The sequence below is a fragment of the Lentinus tigrinus genome, assembly GCF_003813185.1.
Source record: "Lentinus tigrinus ALCF2SS1-7 unplaced genomic scaffold L226scaffold_21, whole genome shotgun sequence".
In the NCBI taxonomy this organism is placed as follows: Eukaryota; Fungi; Basidiomycota; class Agaricomycetes; order Polyporales; family Polyporaceae; genus Lentinus; species Lentinus tigrinus.
The window spans coordinates 103753-127225 of record NW_027137930.1 but is presented as its reverse complement, the minus strand read 5'-3'; the positions used below and the strand labels follow the sequence as shown (position 1 = coordinate 127225).

Sequence of the window (23473 nt, the reverse complement as noted above, 5' to 3'; positions counted from 1 at the left end):
GTTGTTCGTAATCGGGCTTCACGTCTTGTGTGGGCGCAGGGAGTTCGACGACGCCATCCATTGGTTTCGGGGACTCGGTGAGGTCGACCGGGGTTGATGCGGATCCTGGCGAGATGTGTGATCAATACCACGCATAGATAGGAGCGGCAGCGTAGAAGAATGCATGACGTAGGACTAGTACCATGGATGCAAAAGGTCGATATCGCGATATGCATCCTGGAGGAGGAGGATGAAGGACAGGAAGCACGACAGCCTGCGCTCAAAGCTCACAAACGCACTCACAGCCCACTCAGACACCAGCCGCTGAACGAAAACGGCCTGCTATCAGACTCCGCCGCAAAAGCGAAGAGTTGCAATGTATACAGCCACAATCACATCGCGAGGCACATGCTTTCACAGCGGGAGATGAATGAGCAGCAACGCACACAGGCAGCAGAGCGCATGTACGAGATCGACACCTTGCGGCGTCTATGATGCAGAAGATACCTGCCCGCACCACAGGTATCGTCTCCGTATAGCAAATGTGGGTGACTTGGCCTTCTCGGGCACCCCATCATCTCTGGCATCCCGCACACCCAAAAGGAGAAGGTCCGAGAGGCTGGAGAATTTGTCTGGCGGAAGATCCAGCGGACAATCTGTCAGACAAGTTGACCGGTGCCGCCATCACAGTGCCGATGCTTTTACGAGTCGTATCCGTCGCCGTAGCTGCTCACTCGCGTGGACTCCAGCCTATGTGCTGTGCGACGGTCTGCACCTTCTCCCATCGTGAACCTCCTCGAGTGCGGGCAGCCTCCTCCGTACCCCACCAGCACCCTTTCGGGCCCATTGTTTTCGGTAGAGAGAGATGACGACCCGCCGCGACGGCATTGAGAACATACGGTGCCGGCGATACTTTCTGTCGACCTGACGACTCATGCTAGTTTCCTTCCCAGACCTTAGGACTTGCCCTTGCTGATGCGGAGAGATAAGAGAAGGGTCCAAAAGATCTGGTGAATTCGGATAGACGGTGGGGGCACCCATCCACCTATCACGTCGACGCGTCGCAGTCCGTCACACCATGAGCGCGAGCTCGGGACGTCGCGTTCTGGCTAGACCACGCAACATAGCGTCGACGCTCGCATGCGCGCTTTGAGAACGTCCATACGAAAGTCACCAGACCTTCTAGGGCGAGATTCCTGCGCGGTTTTTTGTCCATTCGCTCCTGGCTGCGACTGGCACTGTGCGGGAACCCGCTAGAGAAGGTCTGGTCACGAGATTAGACCAATGCATGTGGCGAGCAGTGCGGCTCACGACGTCGGGAGATTGCGAGTGGATGCCGGGAGGCGGAAGCGACGCGAGCATTGCAGCGCATGAGTTCCCTTTCGCCCGGCGGATTATCCTCCGGTCGATCTGACATCCTGTAGCCACAACTCCCAAGATTTCACAGTCAAAATCGACGCCCGAGTGCACCACGCGAGCATGTGCGGATCCACAGCTTGAAGCAAGAAGGACTGTGTGATATCCTCCTCGACCCTTGCACTTGGACTCGTGGAGTTTGCGCCTCCACGAAGTTCGCGCATATCTGGTGGAACGTCCAAATGACTAGATGCGAGAGAGATACGTGGAAGAATGTGCATGCGACTGATGCGGAGATACGCAGAAGATACGCAGCATCGTGCCGCTGTGCTTCAAGCGAACGCTAATCCGGGAAGCCACGGTCGAAGAGGGAAGTTCTCGCTTCTCCGAATAAGCAGGCAACGCTGGGAGAAGAGAAGGAGTGATAGTCGTTTCACTTCTCCCGGCAGCAAGTGCTGCATAGATGTGCAAGGCATCGCCTCCGAACGAGAGAGAGAATCCTCCGAGTGCGTATAACGAATTGAGCAGGAACCTTAGAAACATACCTTGGACATCTAACAGGAATTGCCCATTCCCCGCATCAGTCTCCGACGGAGACTCCTCGACGTCCATGGTCAACTTGGAACGCTTGCGCGTAACATCCCCGGGCTCCCGCTGAGGAATGTCGGACCGCGGTTCGACGCGGCTGATGTAGCTCGAGGCGTTCGAGTTCAAGCGCTCTCTCTTCCTCGATGACTCGGACATGAAGCTCGCTGCGTCGTCAACGGCGACCGCTGGGAGCTTGTCGATGGCTGAGCCGAGTCTAGCACCTTGCTCTGGCTGCGCGAACACGATAGACACCGCAGTCGCCGGCTTCTGTCTCTTCGGGGTTGAGAGTGACGAGCGCCACTTTGGCGTTGAGGACTTGCGTTCGCGTGCTGGAGTAGAGGACATGAAGACGAAGAGAACGAGGAGAGCGACGAGGAGAAGGAGGAAGACGATGAGGAGAAGGAGGAAGACGACGAGGACGGGAGCCTGACGTTTACGGGCACTGCGGACCACGTTCCCGAGCCCCAATGCGTCGTCCATCAGGCGATGAAGTCATTCGAGCGGAGTGTCAAATGTCTCCTTCTCCGCCTGCATCACTGCAAATCTCCGCCACAACCGCTAGGCACGTTATTCAGCCAATGGGCGAATTGCAGGATATACGCCTTTCCGCAATTCCCCCCCGGTCCCCCTCCCCCTCCCCCCAAAGGCGCCCACCGGGTCCAGACGCCACCACAAGCGCTCATGGCTCCGTCACAGGCTTCGGCGTCTGAATCCCGCCACCTTGACCGAATGAGGACGCCGTCCCGCCCTGCCCGTGCGCCGCCATGTACGATTGCTGCCCACCCGAGTAGCAGCCACGCGATGTTGTGGGTCGGTCGTCACACCGCATGCACACGCCTGTGTTCGTTTCTTGTACTGTCGACGACCACCAACACGATTCTTCTCCCTCTCTCTCTTCTTCCTCTAGGCTCTCTCTCTCTACTCTCTGTATTCTCAGTTTCACTCTCTGTCGTCTCGGCGATGTCAGATAGACCAACCTCTATGCCTGAGCCTCCTCCCCTGGCTGCTACCCAGCCGTCACCTGGCACGTCCAGTACCTCCGGATCACATTTGAATCTCTCCCTTAGCCAGCCAACCGCCATATTGACTACGGCCAACGATCTCCTTGTCCAACCCTTCCGCATCGTCAACAAGCTCGTCTGCACTGGACCCGATGGTTGCAAGTCGTCAATGGTAGCAGCAGGATGCACACGGCAGTGGTGCAAGCGGTGCTGCCTCAGGCAGCTGACTCCTTGTGGATTTAGGGCGCACGATCAGGCCAGGATGGCACTGCGGACTGGAGGTGCTCAAGGTGATGTTGATCCCTTTCAACTCACACAACCTCGCCCCGTCATCCCACCCACTCCTCTCCCCCTGGCCGCCATCGCCTCCGCCGCCACCTCTGCTACCACAGATGGCCAATCACCGTCTGGCGATGCCGCTGTTCCCACTCCTCGTTCCTTCAAAATTCCAATGCCAACATCTCTGCAGCAGGACTGGGACACTAGACAGGCAGCGTGGATGAGCAAGGTTCGAGCAGAGGAGAAGCGTCGCAAGAACCTTCTCCTCCTTGAGCACACAGTTCATGTCCATGTCTGGGCGAAGGTACGTACTCACTCCACTTGATACTCACCATCAATGCTGACCCAGCTGCAATCAGAACGGTGTATCCGCAGTGGTCCACACCATCCAAGAGATTGAGGAGTGGCCGACGTTTTCCCTTGCAACACAGGCCGACCTCCTTGGTGAGTACGCACTGGAGCCACAGCACTATGTCTGGCGGTACAACATGCCGTCTCGGACATGGCGAAGGGAGAAGGCTAGTACGGCAATCAAGGTATGTCATGCTCAACGTCGTTGATGAATGCTCATGTCTTGCCAGGTTTCCAAGGATGAGACCATTCTCTTCCGACTGGATGGCATTACAAACTGCTTCGGGATGGACGAGATCATCGGTACATTGACCAACGATCAAGCGCAGCCCACCATCTGTAGTACTGCACCACATGTTCCAGCAGGGTCATCTTCGAAGAAGCGGCCACGCGATGAGACGACAACTGGTGTGCCTCCCCCCTCCGCAACCATTCAACGCCTCTCTCTGGCGCATCGCAGTCCGACACAGCCCCCTCTGTCACCCATCTTTGCATCTCCAACGGCCCTGTCGCCAGTACTTCCTGCTGTTCTCTCGCCGCCACTGTTATCTCCGCTCATGGGTCAATGGTCGCCTGGCTTCGGAATGCTGAGATCCCCCACCAGTCCATGTTCACCTCCACCCCCTAGTCCTACGCCGTCCAGCGCATCATCCACCGACTCCGCACAGATGTTCGACTTGGCCGACAACTCTCTGTTGGGTCTGGATATGATGGTACCTTCTTACGACTTCCAGCAGTTCACCAGCCCATCTATGACAACCCCAGCTGTATCCGACGACCTCCCTGCCCAGCTAGACGATCTGCCTGACATCACAATCACTGGACTGCCCTTCGAGGATGCCTTTGACGACGCCTTGAATGATGCAATCGCACTGGCTGGACTTCCTGTTGCTTCTGTGCCGACGCATGCACCTGGCTTTGAACTGGACGTGCTCTGGGAAGAAGGCAAAGTCGCAGTCCCCCCACACCCAGCCAGCAGCTCTGAAGATGGGGAACGACTCACGCTGAAGTGGCCTGAAGGCATCTATGCACGCGACATGGCAAAAGCATTCGACATGATTGGCGAGCATCGAAACAAGAAGGTTACCATGCAGCGGTGAGTCATTTGTCCGCCATTTATCGTGCTGTCTGACCACTTGGTTATTGCAGCTTCGAGACAGTATTCCAAGGAACACCGTTCAAGTCGGCCACCTTCTACGCTCAACGCGATGCGTGGAGGAAGTCGACAGAGGCGGAACGGATGTGGGTGATGGAGCAACCGCGGAGCGAGAAAGGGTTGTGGGTTTCATGTCGGGCAGAGCTGTCTGGGTGGAAGAACCGTCCTCGTCACCGGTGACGGCATTTTGTCCTTCTTGTTCCAACTCTGTCAAGTACGGAGCAATGTGATATGAGCGCCTTCTCTCTTCCCAGGAGGATGGGCGCGATCTTGCCTCCCTATGATGTCAGAGCAGTCATCAGGAAGTAGATATATAGCCTGCAGCAACGCGCCTCAATTCCCTCTCACCGCTGTGCGCGATACATCCCCCCTTCCCTCTTGACCTGGCCCAGTCCTCCCAATCATCTGCGATACTTGACTCCACTTATCTCCATCCCATCTTCCTAGCATGCCCATGCCCGTTGACTTCCACCTTGATCCTGAGTCGCCATGGGGCCCTCTTCTTCGGGACGTCTGGTTTTGTGAGCACTGCGGCGACCTGCTGAAGATCATGGAGTGCCGCGATCCATCAAAGCCCAACTTCGGAAGGAAGTATGTCAAGGTGCGTCCCAATCAGTCAGAGCAGAGTGGTACAGATCTCGCTAACTACTAGTACGACACGCCATTCCAGTGTCACCCAAAAGATGCTGAGGGGAAGGAACTCCATGGGTTCTTCTTCCGCTTCTGTCAGGAGCGACGCTCGAAACTCTATCTCCGATCTAAGGCGACGTTGATCTCCTCTGACTCCAACTTGTCCACTTCTTCGGCGACTTCCCAAGCTACGTCCAGTGTTTCCACCTCTGTGTCAACCTTGCCTGGTCCCCCCCATGCCACCTCAGCCTCGTCATCTCAGGAGCTACTGTCATCATCTGCTCCAAGTCGCTGTGTGTTTGGCCCATGCACATACAAACACTCAAAGTTGTGCCCGCACATGATGTGCAGCAGCCACTGTCCACTGATCGGAGGCTGTGAGCTTCACACGCCCATCTCTGACCGCCTCTTCTCCATGCTGGTCGAGGCCCGCTGCGAGACGGAGAGCCTCGCTGCACGCCTTGCAGTCATCCGGGATGCCATGCCTGCTGCGACTCCCTCAGTTCCGGCTCACCCCCATCCAGCTGCCCAGTCGTCTCGGCTTCAGATCCCTTCCGGAGCTCATCCAGAAGGCTGTCGTTCTCCTTCCCATTCGCCTTGGCAGGAGTTTGTGGCAGAGTTCGAAACGGAGGCCATCCCTGACATCATCAAGCGGAAGCGGTCGATGGCTGCTTTTTCCGAGCCTGAGACTGGGCTGTCAACATCCAAGAAGGCTCGGCTTGGGGACCTGGGATCGTCGGACTGGGCGTGCTTGCAGCCGGGTCATGTTGCATGTGAGCGGTGCAGCTGCGTGAGCGACAGCGAGCTCGACGCTGAGATTGCAGAGATCAAAGCGGCGTGGCAGCGTACGCGCGACAGGCTGGACCACATGCTTGCAAGGCCACCACTCTCTCTCTCCTCCTCGCCTCTTCTACGACCATGCGACTTGCTGCCGAGTCCAGCCTCCTCCTCCTCTCAATCATTCTCGGAATCAGTCCCCTCCCTCACAACTTCAAGTGCATCTTCTACCAGCGATTTGCTGAGCGGCGACAACTACGACATCAAGAACCTGGACCTACCCTCGCAAACACGCAAGCCTCGTGTGGAGATCACTAGGATCGACATCGACTTGACTGCTGACGATGATGAAGACGACCTCATGGCGCCCCAAGCTTGAATCACATCACTATATGTACCTATATCCGTCTCGACAATGTATGTGACCTGTGTTCATGAATTCTAGATTGTGTTACGAATACCCCATGAACGTCTGCCCGACCGCCCTCGCATTCACGCAGCACGCTCCGTGCACCGACCCGCCTCGAATGCACCTGGTGTGATGGTGTTACAAGCAGAGACGCCAATACGCTTTTCAGCCGGCGCGAAGCGCAGTGCGCCGACGGGTGGCAGGGTGAATATGTAGTAGCCCTGACCGGTGCATTCTGGTGGTACACTGGCGAATGGGGCGATACGACGTGTATCGCGGAGACGTCGATGGGCTGAAGCGTCGAAGCCGCGCTTCTGAAGAGTAGGAGCCATACGTCCATGGCCGAGGGTCGATGAGAGAGCCGAGGCAGGAAGTGAGCCACGACGGAGGAACGCAGAGTCGGGAACGGTGAGATGTGCGTGCGAGTTCGCAGATGGCGGGTGGATGGACGGACAGACGGACGTGCGCGTTGACATGGCGGACTACCTGCTCGCGCGTAAGCAGAACCTGGTGCCGCCGGAGCTCGCGCACAACCGCCTCGATCGTCTTGTCGATGAGGGCGGCTTTCGCTTCGTCTGGTGTCTCGAGGCGTGCCAGCGCGAGCCAGAGCTCAACGCACTGGGGGATGACTTCGACGGAGCGGGAGAGGGGGATGCGAGCGTCGGAGGCAGAGGACTCGGGAAGGGTCTCGAGTGCGTGTGACAGCTGGCCTTGCTGTCGCTCGAATACCGTGGACTACGGAGGCGCAGCTGACAGAGTCGACCCAAGCGTCATCGAAGTCGACTTCGACGTGCTCGAGGGGCGCAGTGAGGGATTTGAGGGTCTCGCAGCCTTTTGGGCCGAGCTCGGACAAGACGAGGTCGGAAAGGGAGGGGAGCGCAACGAGTGCGCTGGGTATGCGGGGATCATGGGCTAATAGGATCTCGGCGTATGCGATGTGGAGGTGGACGAGGGACGCGGCGGCGGCGGATAGAATGGATACGGAAAGGATGGGTGGGATGGGGCTTATCTCGGGAATTGACTCGAAGTCGATATCACGGAGGTTCGGATCGGGAAGAAGGAGATTCGGAGGATACGCGCTGAGTACGATGTTGCGGAGCTGAATGCAACGCGGGGGGATGACGACGTGTACAGGAGCGTGTCGAACGTAGGACGTGTCGAAGGGTCAATCGCGATCATCTGCTTGATGAGTTGCTGGGATCGCGAGTCTGAGAAAGAGGGGAACGCTGCACAAGAAGTGCACTCACCCTCACACCCTCGTCCTCCACAACAACTCCCTCTTCCCCTTGCCATCCTCGCTCGCTAACTTGGACTTCTTCGCGCTGATATCGGGATTCTCGCTCGCAGTGTAGAAGCGTTCAGGTGCGATGTAGCACGAGCGTCGGCCAGAAGTGTCGAAGAAGAAGGACGGGTCGTCAAAAGGGAGGTACGTCGGTGTGCGAGACCTTACATGATCAGCGCTGCCGCGGCGCGTGCGTGCAATCTTGCTTGCACCCTGCGTAGTCGGTCAGCCTGGGAGAGAGACGTAGGAAGGAGAGGGACGCACCAGGCTTCCGGAGCCTTGAGCCCTCGTCCTCGCCCGTCGGAACCCTGTCCTCTCCGTTCGTACTCTGGACCACTGGCGGGAACACGAACGTGCTTTCGCCACCGGGGTTTGGGCGCGCGACGGCGTCGACGACGGGCAGGAGGAGCGACGAAGGGACCTTGAGCAGCGCGGGGATGTGCGGATGGAGGAGATGAGGGTTCGAGCCGACAAGGTCGATGAGCACGGAGAGGAACACAGGCCAAACTGATTGATCTGAGCGCGTTGGTCACATGACCTGATCTGCTGGCGCGGGTCGACGCGTCCTCTCGCTCGTCCCACTTGCCCTCCGGTCGTCCTCCTCCGTTGACCGTTGCGCCTCCCGGCAGCTGCCTAGCGGGCTCCGCCCTTGGAGCTCGGCCAGCATGCTGCTGAGAGGTTGCGCTTGTCCACCACGGCAAGAACGACATCCCCCTGCCTCTTATACGCAACTTGGGTGGCGCTGGCGCAGCCAAAGGTACGCGCCGACGTCGAATTCTCTGGAGGGCCCGGGAGTCCATGGGTATGTCACACATCCACCCCTACACACTCTCTTTCACCAACCCCGGCCACAGGGTCACACCGAGATCACTGTTGTTCCAACCAGCAAGGACCTCAAGGCTTGACATTTGCACGCTCGTCAATGCGGTCAGTGTCACGACTTGTGTTGTTATCGCGTCTTGCTCGCGTGTGTCTCATCCCGTATGCAGCTATCCACAGCGTGACTGTTGCTTCCCACCCGGCAGATTTCGTCCATTCGGATCCCCTCGCGAACCTCACCATCTCCAATGTAGACATACATAACCATCCGGAGCTCAGGAGGAGGGTCTACTCGTCGCTTCAGGAAGGAGATGAAGGAGAGCTGTCCATTGCGATTCCGAAGGAGGTGTCGCTCAGGTAATCTGGCTAGCGGGCAGTTGCTGGAATCATCAGTGAAGGTGCGTGTTTCGCTTTTCTCTCTTCACCCGACCCTCCGACCCACCGCCATGTGCAGCCGCCACACGTGAACCACGGACACCTGGCCAACAAGGGCATCACGCCTTACCTGTTCCGGAGTTCACTCCCATCCAGGTCAAGATAACTACCGCCTCAAGAACCCTGCAGATGGTATCCGGTTCGTACAACCGTCGGAGTCGTATCAGACGGTCAGTATGTCGCTGCTATGCCAGCGTCCATAACATCTCACAGTTCATGTAGCGAGTACTCCATGTCTATACTACCCCTTCTTCCCCAGACTCCGCACGATGTTGGGTACGACTTGCAGTGGGGAGTTGGTGGAACAGGTGCGTCTACTCCGCATCGACGCAATTCACGCCGCCTCAACTATGAATTGTCTCCGTTCAGATTGCCCATCCAAACCACTCCAGCTCGAAGAGCTGCCTTCCCAGCGGTTCGATGCCGCCACGCTGTCCCTGGTTGCCGTCGATCTTCTCCACGGAGAAGATATCATCGACCAGGTGTACGAAACACGACATAGTCTCAGTCACGCGCTTGCGATCACATGACCCTGCCGGCATGATTCGCTGGCGCAGTCGACTTGTCTTCCCTCCCACTCCCCACTCGCCCTCCGCCCTCCAGCTTCCGGCGAATTCAAGAACACTGGCAGCCCCATGGGCAAATCGAAACCCATTGGTACGTGTCCCTGTTGACCATCGCGCCTCTTCGCGGTTGCCTAGCGGGCTCCGCCCTTGGAGCTCGGCCAGCACGCCGCTGAGGGGCCGCGTTGGTCTCTACTACGCTAAGGCAGGTTCTCGCGGATGGCTGATTGATGTACACGCCCATATGCAGCCCATTGCCCAGCGGTGTTTGGTTTCCGCAAGGTGCGTGTTTCTCGCCCCATGCATGGGTTGCTCCCCCATCTCTTCCGCACAGACGCGCTCCGGCAACGCGTTCTCTCCCTGGGATGCGGATGCCGGCATCCCGCTCCATACACCAGTCCCGGTGAATGTGGAGGATCTCTACCGCGAGGCCATGGAGCAACGCGCTCAGGCAATGGCAAACCGCGGCGGCCCCGACGAGGACGATCGTCTGGTCAGCACCCCAGAGGACTCAAGGGACATGGACAACGGTGTTCCTCACACTGCTCCTGGCCCTCTGCCAGAGCAGGAAGTGTTCGACTTCCCGCCCCTGCGTCATCTGGCAGCGCACGCTCCGGTGCCAGATCCGCCGCCTGTCCCAAACGCTCCCGACCCCTCCATGTCAGCTGCTGTCGCCAACCCCACCCCCTCCTTTGACGATACCCTTACCAAGGAGGAGTTTCATAAGAAGAAGAAGAGGCAGAGGCAGAGGAAAAAGCGTGGTGAAGACCGTGCCAAGGCCCAGACGACAGCAACCCATGCGCTCAAGGCCTCAGCCCTGAAGCACCGTGGGGAGGCGACGACGGTCCCAGCCCCCCCCTTTGTCCTGCAACCTGAGCACGTTTATGTCGCCAAAAGCGGCATGATAGGGCGCACGATGAAGGATGAACCTTGGCACCATGAGCCGCTCGACCTCAAGCGGGCACTGGCCCTGCCTGGTTTTGAGTTAGTGCAATGGGGCGGCGTGTACGAACTTCACCTTGGATTCTTGCTTGCATGCTGATATATTTCCTTCCAGGAAGCCATGTGTCATCGTTGATTCAGAGCAAAGGGGCTTTGTTTTCCTTGCTGGAGCGCCAAATGACCCAACCTGGGGCGAGACGGTGAACAATGTGGCCTCGCTCTATGAGGACACACGCAAGAAGTTGGTTGCAAATGGGGCCGAAGGTCGCCACCGCCGCGGAGGCTTTGTTGCAGATGACAGTGGCTATTCTTTTGGCCAGGGACAGCAGGTAGGCGTTACAGCACCTCATTGATGCACTCCTATAACACCACTCTGCAGCGAGTTGGCAACCTCAAGCATAGGGCATGCGACCAGCAGGTCATGGACTCACTTATCGGCGATCACAACTTGCGCCGTGTAGCAAACTTCGCCAGCGGTGAGTGCCGACCGCTTCTCCCCCCAAATCCTCAGCCCACACCCTATCATTCGCAACAGCCGCACTTCAGAACTATGTGCCGGAAGTCTTCCAGGAGTACGATGAGAACATGAAGGCCCTGCTGGAGCACGACCCCACGCTACGCCCGAACTTCCCAGGGAACGTCTTTGCATGCGCAACCAACAATACTGGACCTCAAACGGTGACCACCGTCCACCTCGACCACCTGAACTATGCATTTGGCATGTGCGCCGTCACTGCATTTGGCAATTACGACTACAAGACCAGCGGTCATCTCATCCTCTGGGATGCCAAGCTCATCATTGAGTTTCCCCCCGGTTCCACCATCCTCTTCCCCTCAGCCATCCTGCGCCACTCCAATGTGTGCTTGCGCCCAGAGGAGACGCGGTACTCTCTTACCCAATACTCAGCAGGAGGACTCTTTCGATATGTCCGTTGTGGCTTTCGGTCACTCAAGGCTTATCTTGCGGCTGGGCATGAACTGACATCCGAGTATGAGGAGTGGAAGGACGGTTGGAAAAAGTACCCTGTTTTCCCAGCTTGATCCCTGTGCTTTGTTATGGTAGACGGTCGGACCATATTGTCACCCTTCCGGCACTTGAGAATGTATGATATACTTTGTCTATGATGATACATCAGTGCTAGCGAAACGAAGCTCAGTCCTGTATCCTGGTCTACAACCCTCCCTTTCCAGCTTTGCGCGTGTTATCTCATTCTTTCGAAGGATCATCTCGTCAAGAAAAAAGTCGTACTTCACCGCGCTCATCTCACGAACAATGGCATGGTAGCCACCGAACCAGACGTTGGTCTGCTCAGCTGCAGACGAGTTGAAGTGCGAACTTTTGCCATCTTCACCAAGGAGTTCAGGGAAGGCGAGGGGGTTACAATGGTAGGAACAAGCTTCGTCAGTCTTCTTGTGCTTGCATTTCCAGTGAAAGACGTCGACAGGAAGACCCATCTCGAGGTGGATGGTCTCTCCAGGCAGACTGTCACAGTGCTTGAACAGTATGCAGTTGTTGTCGAAGTAAGCGTATCTTGGGCGTGAACCTGGAATCAGATGCTTTTTCTTCAGCATATCCTGCAAATAGCACGTCAGTACTGCAGGTGCCATGCACATTCGATAATTGAAAACTTACCAGCACTTGCGGAACAGTCTCTGAACCATAAAACGTCTCTCGGCAAGTGATCATTGCACATGGACGGACAAATGTCTGCTCGTTGTGGGTGTGTCGGCGACCAAACCGTCCACGTGCGGTGTAGTTCCCAGTGACCTCCTTCTCCGGGCATAGAATAGGGACAGGCACATCTGCAGTTGACTGGAAGGACGGTCCTGAAGATGTACTGGACACATCCTGAGAGGGTGCGGTAGTCCCAGTGGCAATCGCTGGTGCTAGACCCAACCCAGAGGCATACACGACCCTCCCTCCTTCAACTTCCACCTCAATCTCTTCATCAACAGGTGCGGCAGGGGTGATGGAGTCGGTAGGATGTGATACACGCTGACGCTGCAGGCGTGTGCGCAGGTTGAACATGCCCTTGCCGGTGGCGTCGTAGTGCTCCTCTATGGCAGCATGCAGCTCGCAAGTTCTAAAGCGAAGTCGATGTGGGAGACGACACCCCTCAACCACGCAGAAGTTGGCCTGGTCCATGTGCTCGAGACACCAGTGGTCCTGTGGGGTGCGGAGCTCGCCGCGACAGTGGCGAACACCACAGCATGGACGACCAATGCTGACGCCGTCGATGACGATACAGTCAATGAAAGCTAAACGAGGAGGTCAATGTCAGTGAAGCCATGAGAGAAGGAATATACAACAAACCTGCTTCACCGTCGTCATCAAAACGTCGAACACATCGCGTGCAGTAGTGTGCATATTCTGGCTGTCCTGACCGCCGTATCCTCTCATTCCGAGCGCGCATCGCAGCGGTGAACCGGTCCTTCTGTTCTCCCCCATTGGGGACCTCAAGCACCGTGGACTGGTCTCTAGCATCGCGCAGGAGTGCAAGGATCACAAAACCATCCCAGGTATGCTCAGCACGAAGGCGATAGCGAGCAATCTCACGTTCCGCGTCCTTGAGCTGGGAGAGGGATTCGTGGTAGATATGGGCAGCGTTGGTAGCAGAAGTCCAAGACAGGACAGAGAGCATTGTGAAGTGTTCAAGGACAGTGCGCTCCACATATTTATGGTCGGAGACCTGCACAAACTCAGGAAGTCCTGCGTAGTAACGACGGATGCCCTGGTAGGCAGTGTAATTGGGGTAGTAGACAGTGCCACAGCCTGGCGGGGGGATTATTATACAATAAATGCATAAAAGATGGGACACAACTCACGATAACATTGCAACTGAACTGCCAATGCATCCTGCACGCCTTCAGAAAACGTGAACAATGTGATACGCTTCGGATCGTCCTTCCACCGCAGGAGCTTGCCATGACCGAGGCATTCACTGTTCATGCAGACTTGGGCAGGGGGAAACAGCATACGTGCCGCTATGACGTTTATTCATAACAATGCAACACATTCAACAAGCAAACGTACAAAGACGCGGCCTTGCAGACTCTGGGGTACACTCGGGAAGGGGCACCCAGTCCTCCCCCAGCAGCGACGGCCCATCGTACCAGATCCCATCCTTCAAAGCCTCCCACAATCCATCCACCGACGTCTTAGGTATTGACAATCGACCAACTAGAAATCGGGAGACGTCGTCCGGGAGGGACTGAGGAGCGACGCTGGGAGTCCAGTGGTGGACCTGCTGATGCACGATGGCTGGGCGGAGCTTGCTTGCAAGGCGTATGAATTGACTGAAAGCGGGAAGAGGCGTATTGAGAAGGCTCGGCACACCGCCGAGAGAGCTCAGAACATCACGAATTGTGAGCATGCGTAACGGTACAGAGAGGGGACGAGGAGACGAGGGCGCACAGGAAGCGCCCAATCCCGCCCAGGACGGCGGGCTCCGGCGTCTGCTTCAAGTTCGGCGCCACGGGGCTCTCCCCCCTACCCGTCACATGATGCTGACCGATCCTCTCCCTCCCCCTCCCCCTCTCCCCTCCGCGGGGGTAATTTCGGATTCCTGTACGTTCTCGCGAATTGCCTCATCGCCAAAATGCCGCAACATCACGTCTTTCCCCCCATCCCCCATCTTCCCCCTCCCCTCCTGTTCCCCTTTGTTATCTCTCTTCCCCATCCCCAACGCTGCTCTAAGCTGGCTATATGCGCATATATGAAGCTCGAATGAGGTCGCCGTCGAGTGAGAGGTATCCTCAACAAGCTCGACGTCGTCCTCGACGCTCCGTCGGTGGATGACGAAGACAGGTTGAGGGATAGTGAGCAGGGACATAGTTGGCAGGATAGCATGTCGGGATCAGTTAGGCATTATTGGGGTACGTCGTACAGTTCATCACACCCTGCTCGGTGAGAGGCATCCCTCGTGCAACCTGGCAGTGGTCGGTCAACATTTTCAGAGGCTATATGCGCCCAAAGGAAGCGTATATAGCCGACTGTACTGACCTTCATTTTGTCTGCCCGATGTTGGGGGCTAGTTCAGTGCCCCTCCTAGACGAAGCGCAAGACGACGACGTCCTTGCTAAGGTACATCCTGTCTTCGGCGTTTACTCTCTTCGCGCGCCTTCTCCTTCGGCCGTTGGACACCTTCGACGCTTTCGACTTTTCAAATCGACACTTCACGTGGTTTCTTCCATCCAACAGCCTAACAAGTCGATGTCGCCCATCCGCTCCCCATCCGCTCCCCAACCGACCAGGTTCCCCAAGCTCATGCTCGTTGTCTTCGCTTGACTCCTATCTGCTCCGACGGTTGCCTCTTGGACGTGGCCATCACCCCGGCGGGACCCACCTGGATCGCCTCACGGAACTGTGGCGGCCCGTCATCATTCTAACGCACTGTCGAGGCGACCATCGCGCACCCGCCACCGTCCTGGCTCGGGGAACGCCTCTCACGCTTAGAGCTGACTCGGGAACCGCAGCATCTCCGTCGGCGTATCCGGATATCGTACGACATCCCCGTGACGACCTCATGACGATTCACGACAATGTGATTCGTTCATGCAAGACAAGCGGCGTTCGCAAGCCCTCCACCTGTCCGTCCCATCTCTCATTTGCAGCATGTTCGGGATGTGAGAAGTGTGATAGCATGCGACGATGAATGGTCTTCTTACCAGTGAAACTGTGCGATGGTCCGGTACCGCCATGCGAACAGTACAAGATTTATGTTTGTTTGTTCTGATTACGTAAGCCGTGTTAAACTGTCTTATCGTTTTCCACTCTGCCCCTTCCTCCCCCCCATCCCCCCAACTCCTTGGCCTTCGAGTTTCACCGTCTTTCGCAACTGCCGTCTACTTTGTCAGCGTCGTGCCTCCGCCATGCCACTTTCTTTTTACGTTTTCATCGCGCTCGCGGCGACAGCCTGCGCACACAGTAATGGCATGGACATGAGCATGGACGGTGCCATGGATCTGTCGGCAGGCGAGATGCTCCCTTGGCTGCACTTCACGCCCGGAGACATCCTCTGGTTTTACGGTTGGGTCCCGTCTAGCACTGGTGCGATGGTTGGGACCTGTATCGGCCTGTTCCTGCTGGGGTTGGTGGATAGGTGGATTGCGGCGTGTCGGGCGATGATGGAGGCGCACTGGAGCAAGAGGTGTGTGTACCTTTCAAGAAGTCTTTCCTATCCCATATCTCCCATACTGTACGCCCCATAAGTTGGCGCATTCGAATTGTCTGGATCATGATGACCTCGACTTGGTGTATGCGCGGTCCCTACCGACCAGATAGTGCTGTCCAAGGGCAACGACAGCTCTGTGTATCCCCTGTTACCTTCTACTATCAAACATTGTGCTGACATGTATGGTCCCAGGGCTCAGATCGTCCAAGCGGACAGACTTAACCTCCCGTCCTCCGGGGAGAAGAAGCCCTCTACCGTCTTCCCTGGCCGCGTGCGCGATGCAGTAACGATGCGTAGTGGCCCACCCTTCATTTTGTCTCACGACGTCACTCGGGGTATCACCCACGCCATTCAAGCCGCGCTGCACTTCGCGATCATGCTTGTCGTCATGTATGTTGCTCAATCATCTGTGGCCTCGAGCTCGTCCGCTCACCTCTCTGCTTAGGACGTACCAAGTTGGATTTATCATATCTATCATCGTTGGTCTGGGTGTTGGGGAAGCGCTCTTCGGGCGGTTCGCCAGCCACGCTGGGCATCACTGACTCGCTGACACTGACTTGACTTCTTCACTTCACGACTTCTATCTATGAGGACAATTGACTGGAAATGTACTTGTAGATGTGTTCGCGATTCCATGTGTACGACATTTGTTTCTGCTGTCATGCGAGTGATAGTTAGCGGCACCGCGTAGTCCTCATGGGGCTGTGCGCTGTCAAGCCCGCGTTCACCTGACTCGACGTCGTTATCAACCTCAAAACACCGGGACCTTGCTGGCAATGCGCCAGCCATCTCTCCTTCGAACCATTCATCTCTCATCATGGCCCGCACGGCTGATGACTTCATATTCTTCTGGAAGCCCGAACAGCTGCACGGCTGGGCCTCGCAGTGGTACAAATCGCCCTTCACCGCGCGCATCACCCTCCCCGACGGCAAGGAACACGACGTCACGTTCCCGACCGCAGAACACTGGATGATGGGCCAGAAGGCACTCCTGTTCGGGGACCAGAAGATCTTCGAGCGCATCGTCGGGCATCACTTTTCCGAGAAGGCCCCAACTACCGCCGCCGATCCTCCTGACGTTCATTCGCATGCGCATGCGTCTACAGACGGCGGCCCAGTGCGCACCGCGCGGCCCCGCTGCCGCTGTCGCAAAAAGACAAAGAGCACGGTGACGGCGCCGCGCGTGCCAGGGCCCAAGGAAGTGAAGGCGCTCGGGCGGAAAGTGGGCAACTTCGAGGAGGAGACGTGGGCGCGCGAGCGCGCAAGGATCGTGCGCGAGGGCTTGCTGCACAAGTTCCGGCAGAACCCCGAGCTGCGCGCGCTGCTGCTCGCGACGGGCGAGCGCGAGATCGTGGAGGCGAGCCACATGGACCGCGTGTGGGGCGTGGGGTATGGCGCGAAGCGGGCCGGGGAGATGTGTGTTAGTGAAGAGGGGAGGGCGCTTTGGGGCGCGAATTTGCTGGGGAGGGCTTTGGAGGAGGTGAGGAGGATCTTGAGGGGGGAGGAAGAGGGGCGTGAGGAGAAGAGAGAAGATGAAGAAGATGCAGTTCGCTCGTAATACTCGAACTTGAACTTTCGTGGTAGCTTGGATACCTGGGGAGAAGATGGATAGTTGGCGGGGAGCGCGCCTGGATCTAATCTGACTGTATTTCTGGAGGCTTTCGTGAACTCTTAAGCTGGTGTCTGCACACGTCGAACTCGACTGAGGTATGTAACCACTGGGCTTCATCGTCCTACAGCGACTACAACTGTAGGTGATTACATGGAACACTCTCTGGACAAGTAATAACCCGATGCAGTCGAGTTCCATGTTTCATTGCCGTCCGCGACATTCAGACGTGACGGTCGTGATGGAAATTAGTTACAACATGAATCTCGTGTCTCGGGGCCCCTAGGACAAGGAGCATCAGGATATGAATCTGACGGGGACCGAAGAGCGATACGTACTCAACCCTAGTGTAGGTATCCCATTGGAATATGATGGCGCCGAGGAAGGCTCCAATGAAGATGCAAATGATGATGTAGCCTGGAACGACGGGGAAGTTGGTATGCGCCAGACGTAAAGCCATGGGAAGGGACTTACCGTTGTAGTACATAGCGAGCAGCATGACGAAATATCCGACCGCAAATTGCACCGTGAATAGAGCTGCACGAGCCACCTGTTGCCATAGCTTGAGGTGACCGACGCCCGAACGGCGCACGAAGGTCGGGATGTTGAGACCCAAGCCCTTGCTGCTTCCGGCGTCGCTGCCTGCCTCTGCCCCGGGGCAACATGCGGTAGTGACCGTGCCGTTCAGGCGGTGGAGGTACCGGTCGAACTCGCGCTGAAGACGGCGGAGGAGCTCCAGGGAAATCACGAGGAAAATGACGCCGATGCAGGAACCGGCGAAGGCACCCTTGCTGTGGACGTGCCAGGACCGTGCGAGGAAACAGGTATCAACGGTATACCAGTTCCAAAGCATCTGTCGAAGGGACCTGTCAGTCATCTGAGCTTATCAAACGGAGGGAGGTGGGATAGTAAGGCGTTTCTCCGCAACCAATAACACTCCACGAGTAACGGAAGACCATGGAGAATATAGGAACAGCATAGCGACGTGAGAGAACTTACTGATATCTTGCATGAACTGCTACCACCCATGCTCATGGCGGCAGTGCTGGTCGCGCTCGCGGCGGCCGAGGTGGCCGTGGCCGTGGCCGATGACATTGCTGACATCCCTGACATGTCCATGACGGCGAAGACAGCAACGTTAAGGGTTGCGAGGGCGAGAAAGATGGGCAGGCAGAGCAAAGCGGGATCGGGGTGTCCGTCGAGTGTGGCCGTACGAAACCCTTCGAGTCTGCATGGTCGGGTTTTATGACCCTCCAGACGGTCTAGAGTCCAGAGCCAGAGACAGAGTCATCCTCCAAGGTGTCAACTTCATTCGGATTTCCCCAAACTGAAGCGTGCCAAGCTGGTCATGCAAGGGACCAACGCTGGAGTACAGTTGGGAACGCTCATCGTACCCTCGCGGTCGGCGCTTGGCTTTCCACCCCTGTAAGATTATTTTTTCTCAATGTTTGTCTGAGGCAAATATGGTGAAAAAAACCTCTCTGATAGTACTCTTCGAGCCCCAGCCTTGTTCACCACCGCCTAGAGACTTGTTCCAAAGCCGTCTCTGACCCTGCTCAACATCCTTCCCCGCGACCTAGAGCAACTCACATTCGACGACAATGTCGGACTTTGGTGCTCCCCCGGTCATCCCGACCGCGCTGCAGCAATACAAGTGAGTGTGTCGGTGACCTACTGGCTGCCCCTGCTTAAGCATCTCCAGCTCTTATGTCGAGGATCCCAAATGGCAGCGGAAGTTCTCGATCGTCTGGGCAGCAGGTGTTGGCATTGCAGTCCTCGCCTCGGTCCCTCACGTCGCGCGTGCCCTCAAGAACGGGCGACTCTTCCGCGGGTTGTTCACCGGCGTCAGTGATAGCGGTAGCAGGTACACCCCGACGAACGGCGTCGACATCAAGCCACCGAGGTCGAAACGCAGGGTACTTGGGATTGTAGAGACGCTTTGGTCGTCGACGTTGTGGACGCTGCCTGGCGTAGAGCTCGACTTGGGCCAGAGTACGTCCTTCGACCAAGTCCCTCTCCGATCGCCGCGGACTTACTCACCGGCCTACAGTGATTGTCATCGCAGCGTACCTCACGCTCCTCATCGCATGCATTACGATGCATGCACCCCTTCTGGACAATCCTAACAGAGCTGGTGAGTACAGTCTCACTGGAAAACACTCTGCGGCACCTGCTTGAGGTCGATCATACGCTTCCGTTTCGCCGTCACAGCCCCTGTTATATGTGAACTCACACTGTATTGCAGGATTCCTCGCGCTGGCCCAATTTCCCGTCGTCTTCCTCTTCGCCACCAAGAACTCGATATTGTCCCTTCTCCTTGGTCCCGGCAACGGTTACGAGAAGCTAAACTACATCCACCGATGGGCGGGACGCGGCATGTTCATCGGAGCTACTGTCCACGGTGCCCTGTGGATCAACAACCACGTAGTCTACGGTCTTCCCATCCTTGGGCAGCAGAAGGAGACCTCGGGTGTCGCCGCGTTTGGGGTCCTCTGTGTTCTCGTCCTCACCTCGTTTAGGCCGATTCGCCGATTCTTCTATCAGTGGTTCTTCGTCGTCCAGTAGGTTTTACTTTGCTTGTATGTTCGCAAGCACGATGCTGATACACGCGTTTTTAGTGTGCTCGGGTTCGTCGCGTTCTGCATTGCTGTCTGCTATCACACGATATACGCTTCGCCTTGGATATTCCCTCCGCTGGCCTTCTACGGTTTTGACATGCTCTTACGTATGTTCCGCTACCGTATCAAGGACGCAACATTAGTCCCGGTCGATAGCAATATGATCTTGGTACGTCTAATCTCCTCGTCTCCGTCTTTGATACGATGTGTAGCTCACACGCTACAGATTCATGTCCATGACTGCGCAGACGGCTGGGTTGCAGGCCAGCACGTCCGCCTCCGCGTGTTCTTCTCTGGACGTATCTTCGAGTCGCACCCCCTCACAATTGTGAATGCCCCTGCTGCATCTTCCTGCGTCCCGGGCAACACCATTACTCTCGCTGCTCGCGTCGTCGGTGACTGGACACGCGCGATCAATACATACGCATCCAAGGAGCAGGAGCGTCTGCGCGTAGAGAAGGACGAGCAGCCTGGTGTTCCCGTCCACGTCATGATCGACGGTCCCTATGGCGGATCTCGTATTGACGTCGGGGAGTACGAGAGCGCGCTGCTGATTGCCGGAGGATCCGGTGTCACCTTCACGCTCGGCCTTCTCGACGACATTGTGGCGCGTTGTGTCAAGCTCGGTCGCGCACACGGAGAGAAGACGCGTCGTATCGAGTTTGCATGGTGTGTCCGCTCGTACGGTAAGCTGATCACTAGCTCGTAGTTTCCCCGGATGCTGACACTTTTCCTTCAGGCGCCATCCACTGGTTCGCGCCGATGCTCATGGAGATCGCCAACGCCGTCGCGGGCACCTCGCTCGACCTCCACATCAGCGTCTACGTGACCTGCCTCTGCAACCCCGAAGAGGTCCCACCAATCCCGAACATGGACGTTGTCGCAACAACGCGTCCTTCTGTGACTGGCATCCTGCGCGATCTCGTCACCCCTCCTGCACCTACGCTGGGCAAGAGGGACTTGGACGTTGATACGAAGTCGCTCGAGATGCAGTCCGACGAGAATGCGCCTGGCTTCTCCGCGTCGTCCAGGCTGAACTGGGTCGGGCTCGGGGGTGGCGTGGCGGTGTGCGCTGCGGGCCCAGAGTCGCTGACGCGGGAGGCGCACAACGCGGTCGCGCGGGTGAGCCTGACGCAAGGGGTCGAGCTTGGTGGTATTGCGCTGCACACGGAGCTGTTTGCTATCTAGGTCTGCGGCGGCTGGTATTGGATGTCTTGATGACAACTTGGATGACTTGCTGTATTTTTATAGATGAATCACGGACGCTGCATGTTTGAACACTGTAACGACTTACGAGTGGCATACGCACATACTACCGCCAGGCTGAGGAGAGTGCGAGGTGATGTATGTACCACATTAGTGGCTGTTTACCGACGCAAGTATCCGATATACTTGAGCAATGTAACGTTTACTGACTTTGATAATGTCTTTCTTATTGACCATCTGAATAATGTTATTATTACAGTATCACTAACTTACAACTTACTTACCCTTGGCCTAACTCCTGACTTACCGCATGCATCTCTGTCACTGACCTCCACGACCCGGATGCCTTGACGACTGTAACATAACCTCTTTTTGACGACCAGAATGGACGGCTCGACAGCTCAGTCGCCTATACCCATCGCGCCGTTGATTCCCCTGCCAGAAGCGACGAAGGGGGACGAAAAGGAGGACATCTTCGCGACCTTATTTTCCCCACCGACACCACGCGCATCTCCTTCGCGCACTCCAGAGCCGACATACTCTCGCACAAGCAGACATGTTCGTACGGAGTCGAATGACTCAGAGTTCGGAGCATTTGTCTCTGTGCCAGCGACTGAGGATCCCCTCCATCTCGCCAACGCGCCTGAACCTGCGCCGTTCACACCGTTGCAGAACTACGAGTTCTTCGACAAGTTCACGGAGGATGCAAGGGCAGCGTCGGAGAGGAAACGGAGAGAGGTCCTGGGTGAGCTCCTGCAGCACGAGGACGATCCGATGTATTGGTTGCAAGGTACGAACACTCTACATACCTCTGGAAGGTCTACACCCCGGTCCTCGCAAAACGCGACAGAGACAGTGCCGTCGATATCATACGGCGGCGACTCTCTCATTGACCTCGACTCTCCGTCTGAATCCCAGGCGCAGAGGCCGTTCGAAACTTCCCCCTCCCATGACCCTGTTGATCATTCCGGATCATCCACGCCGCATTCCGTGCAGTCTGACAACGTACTGCAAGACCTACTCACCGACCTCGATCCTCTCTCCGATGTTTATGATTGTGAGAGGGAGTCTCGCCAGCGTGCGCACACCAGCCCACTACACGCCTCCACGTCGCAGCTTCTGCGCTCACCTTCCCTTCCCCCGTCCTCTCCCACACGATTATCCACGCCGGAAATCCAACGGACGCAGTCATCGTACTTCACTCCGCCGTCCTTCCCATCCCGCTGGGTGAACAACCTGCTCACCTCTACAATCCGCGCACCGCGCACAGGCCCGTCTACACCGCCTACAGATGCCGCCTCAATATTCGCTTCTCACCCGGACGATGGCCCCTCATCGTCATCCCCGCGCATCTCAGCCCTCTCACGGTCTGCTCCTCACTCGCGCGCCGCGACTTTCTCAGAAGGAGCGCCTCTTGAGCCCTCGATCACCCATGGCACGCCGTTCGCCTCGCATACGTTCATCCCACCGTCGGGCGCTCCAGGGTTCACAGGTGACCGGAAGTGGGACAAAGGTTTCGAGTTCGACAAGACGCAGGTCGAGCGGCGCAGCGTCCGGTTGATCGGCCGGAAGGAGGTGACTGCGCCCGTGCTCAGCGTCGACCTCGCGGACCAGCTGCGCCCGTTCCTTCCGGCGCTAGCGCGTCTCCCGAAGTCGTGGACGCTGCTTTACAGCCTAGACCAGCACGGGATCTCGCTGAACACGCTATACGCGCGGTGTCAGGACTTCAAAGGCAGCCAGCTGCTCGTCGTCCGAGACTCGGGCGACACGCTCTTCGGGGCGTGGATGGGCGAGGGGATTCATCCGTCGAAGGGTGCCTACTATGGGAGTGGGGAATCGTGCGTATCTACCTCTCGTGCGCTAGTACCGCATCCTGACACACTTTCAGATTCTTGTGGCAGAAAGTTGGACCGGACCGCGTGCGCGTGTTCAAGTGGACAGGCAAGAACGACTACGTCGCGCTCTGCGAGCCAGACTACATCTCTTTCGGTGGCGGGTAAGAACATATGCTCATCTCTGCGCGCTTGGTACTGATCAGATCACAGGGACGGCCACTACGGGCTGTGGCTCGACGACACGCTGATGGATGGCTCGTCCGCGCGGTGTCCAACCTTCGACAACGAGCCGCTGTGCTCTGCCGGTCCACGGAAGGGCGAGACCGTCACATTTGAGTGCGTCGGGGTCGAAGTGTGGGGCATAGGCTGAGGAGCATTGCGCGGATACGACGCCGCTTTGACCCATAACACCGATTGATCCATGGACTGGAACTGTATCGAATACCTGTTGTCCCCGGTGTGTA

At 57.1% G+C, this 23473-nt stretch overlaps 11 protein-coding genes across 11 annotated transcripts; 7 read left to right on the top strand and 4 right to left on the bottom strand.

Annotated features, from left to right (window-relative positions):
• Positions 1-1373: 1373 nt before the first annotated feature.
• Positions 1374-2403, bottom strand: L226DRAFT_524477 (uncharacterized protein; the record flags this gene model as incomplete). Its single annotated transcript, XM_067678893.1, has 2 exons — positions 1374-1561; positions 1881-2403. The coding sequence occupies 2 exons, from the start codon at positions 2401-2403 to the stop codon at positions 1374-1376; spliced, it is 711 nt and encodes a 236-aa protein (XP_067533286.1).
• Positions 2404-2904: 501 nt separating this feature from the next.
• On the top strand, positions 2905-4890 carry L226DRAFT_466433 (uncharacterized protein; the record flags this gene model as incomplete). Its single annotated transcript, XM_067675978.1, has 6 exons — positions 2905-3507; positions 3563-3739; positions 3785-4013; positions 4071-4321; positions 4565-4650; positions 4704-4890. 6 exons carry the CDS (start codon positions 2905-2907, stop codon positions 4888-4890), a joined length of 1533 nt encoding a protein of 510 aa, XP_067533285.1.
• Positions 4891-6609: 1719 nt separating this feature from the next.
• Positions 6610-8475, bottom strand: L226DRAFT_572834 (uncharacterized protein; the record flags this gene model as incomplete). Its single annotated transcript, XM_067684735.1, has 7 exons — positions 6610-7008; positions 7058-7213; positions 7281-7605; positions 7659-7720; positions 7782-7971; positions 8021-8315; positions 8391-8475. The coding sequence occupies 7 exons, from the start codon at positions 8473-8475 to the stop codon at positions 6610-6612; spliced, it is 1512 nt and encodes a 503-aa protein (XP_067533284.1).
• Positions 8476-10695: 2220 nt separating this feature from the next.
• Positions 10696-11608, top strand: L226DRAFT_466620 (uncharacterized protein; the record flags this gene model as incomplete). The annotated part of the gene is made up of 3 exons (XM_067675990.1): positions 10696-10896; positions 10947-11043; positions 11103-11608. Coding segments are annotated over 3 exons (804 nt in total), but the record flags the coding sequence as incomplete, so codon positions are not given.
• Positions 11609-11686: 78 nt separating this feature from the next.
• L226DRAFT_511398 (uncharacterized protein) lies at positions 11687-13957 on the bottom strand (the record flags this gene model as incomplete). Its single annotated transcript, XM_067678300.1, has 6 exons — positions 13602-13957; positions 13394-13552; positions 12882-13340; positions 12504-12826; positions 12201-12380; positions 11687-12142 (listed from the first exon to the last, which is right to left on the bottom strand). Exons 1-6 carry the CDS (start codon positions 13939-13941, stop codon positions 11687-11689), a joined length of 1917 nt encoding a protein of 638 aa, XP_067533282.1. The 5' UTR covers positions 13942-13957.
• A 1482-nt stretch (positions 13958-15439) lies between these two features.
• L226DRAFT_466399 (CTR copper uptake transporter) lies at positions 15440-16283 on the top strand (the record flags this gene model as incomplete). Its single annotated transcript, XM_067675974.1, has 3 exons — positions 15440-15717; positions 15934-16131; positions 16187-16283. The coding sequence occupies 3 exons, from the start codon at positions 15440-15442 to the stop codon at positions 16281-16283; spliced, it is 573 nt and encodes a 190-aa protein (XP_067533281.1).
• Positions 16284-16558: 275 nt separating this feature from the next.
• On the top strand, positions 16559-17299 carry L226DRAFT_466380 (DUF1768-domain-containing protein; the record flags this gene model as incomplete). The annotated part of the gene is made up of 2 exons (XM_067675972.1): positions 16559-16765; positions 16904-17299. 2 exons carry the CDS (start codon positions 16559-16561, stop codon positions 17297-17299), a joined length of 603 nt encoding a protein of 200 aa, XP_067533280.1.
• A 299-nt stretch (positions 17300-17598) lies between these two features.
• On the bottom strand, positions 17599-18445 carry L226DRAFT_572829 (Ctr-domain-containing protein; the record flags this gene model as incomplete). Its single annotated transcript, XM_067684734.1, has 4 exons — positions 17599-17632; positions 17689-17767; positions 17825-18203; positions 18350-18445. 4 exons carry the CDS (start codon positions 18443-18445, stop codon positions 17599-17601), a joined length of 588 nt encoding a protein of 195 aa, XP_067533279.1.
• A 506-nt stretch (positions 18446-18951) lies between these two features.
• Positions 18952-21156, top strand: L226DRAFT_546794 (iron reductase; the record flags this gene model as incomplete). Its single annotated transcript, XM_067682447.1, has 7 exons — positions 18952-19004; positions 19053-19342; positions 19401-19484; positions 19596-19911; positions 19969-20137; positions 20195-20654; positions 20708-21156. 7 exons carry the CDS (start codon positions 18952-18954, stop codon positions 21154-21156), a joined length of 1821 nt encoding a protein of 606 aa, XP_067533278.1.
• Positions 21157-21558: 402 nt separating this feature from the next.
• Positions 21559-22071, top strand: L226DRAFT_427609 (uncharacterized protein; the record flags this gene model as incomplete). The annotated part of the gene is made up of 1 exon (XM_067674664.1): positions 21559-22071. A coding segment is annotated over one exon (513 nt), but the record flags the coding sequence as incomplete, so codon positions are not given.
• Positions 22072-22575: 504 nt separating this feature from the next.
• Positions 22576-23379, top strand: L226DRAFT_466611 (TLD-domain-containing protein; the record flags this gene model as incomplete). The annotated part of the gene is made up of 3 exons (XM_067675989.1): positions 22576-23012; positions 23063-23170; positions 23220-23379. Coding segments are annotated over 3 exons (705 nt in total), but the record flags the coding sequence as incomplete, so codon positions are not given.
• Positions 23380-23473: the final 94 nt, after the last annotated feature.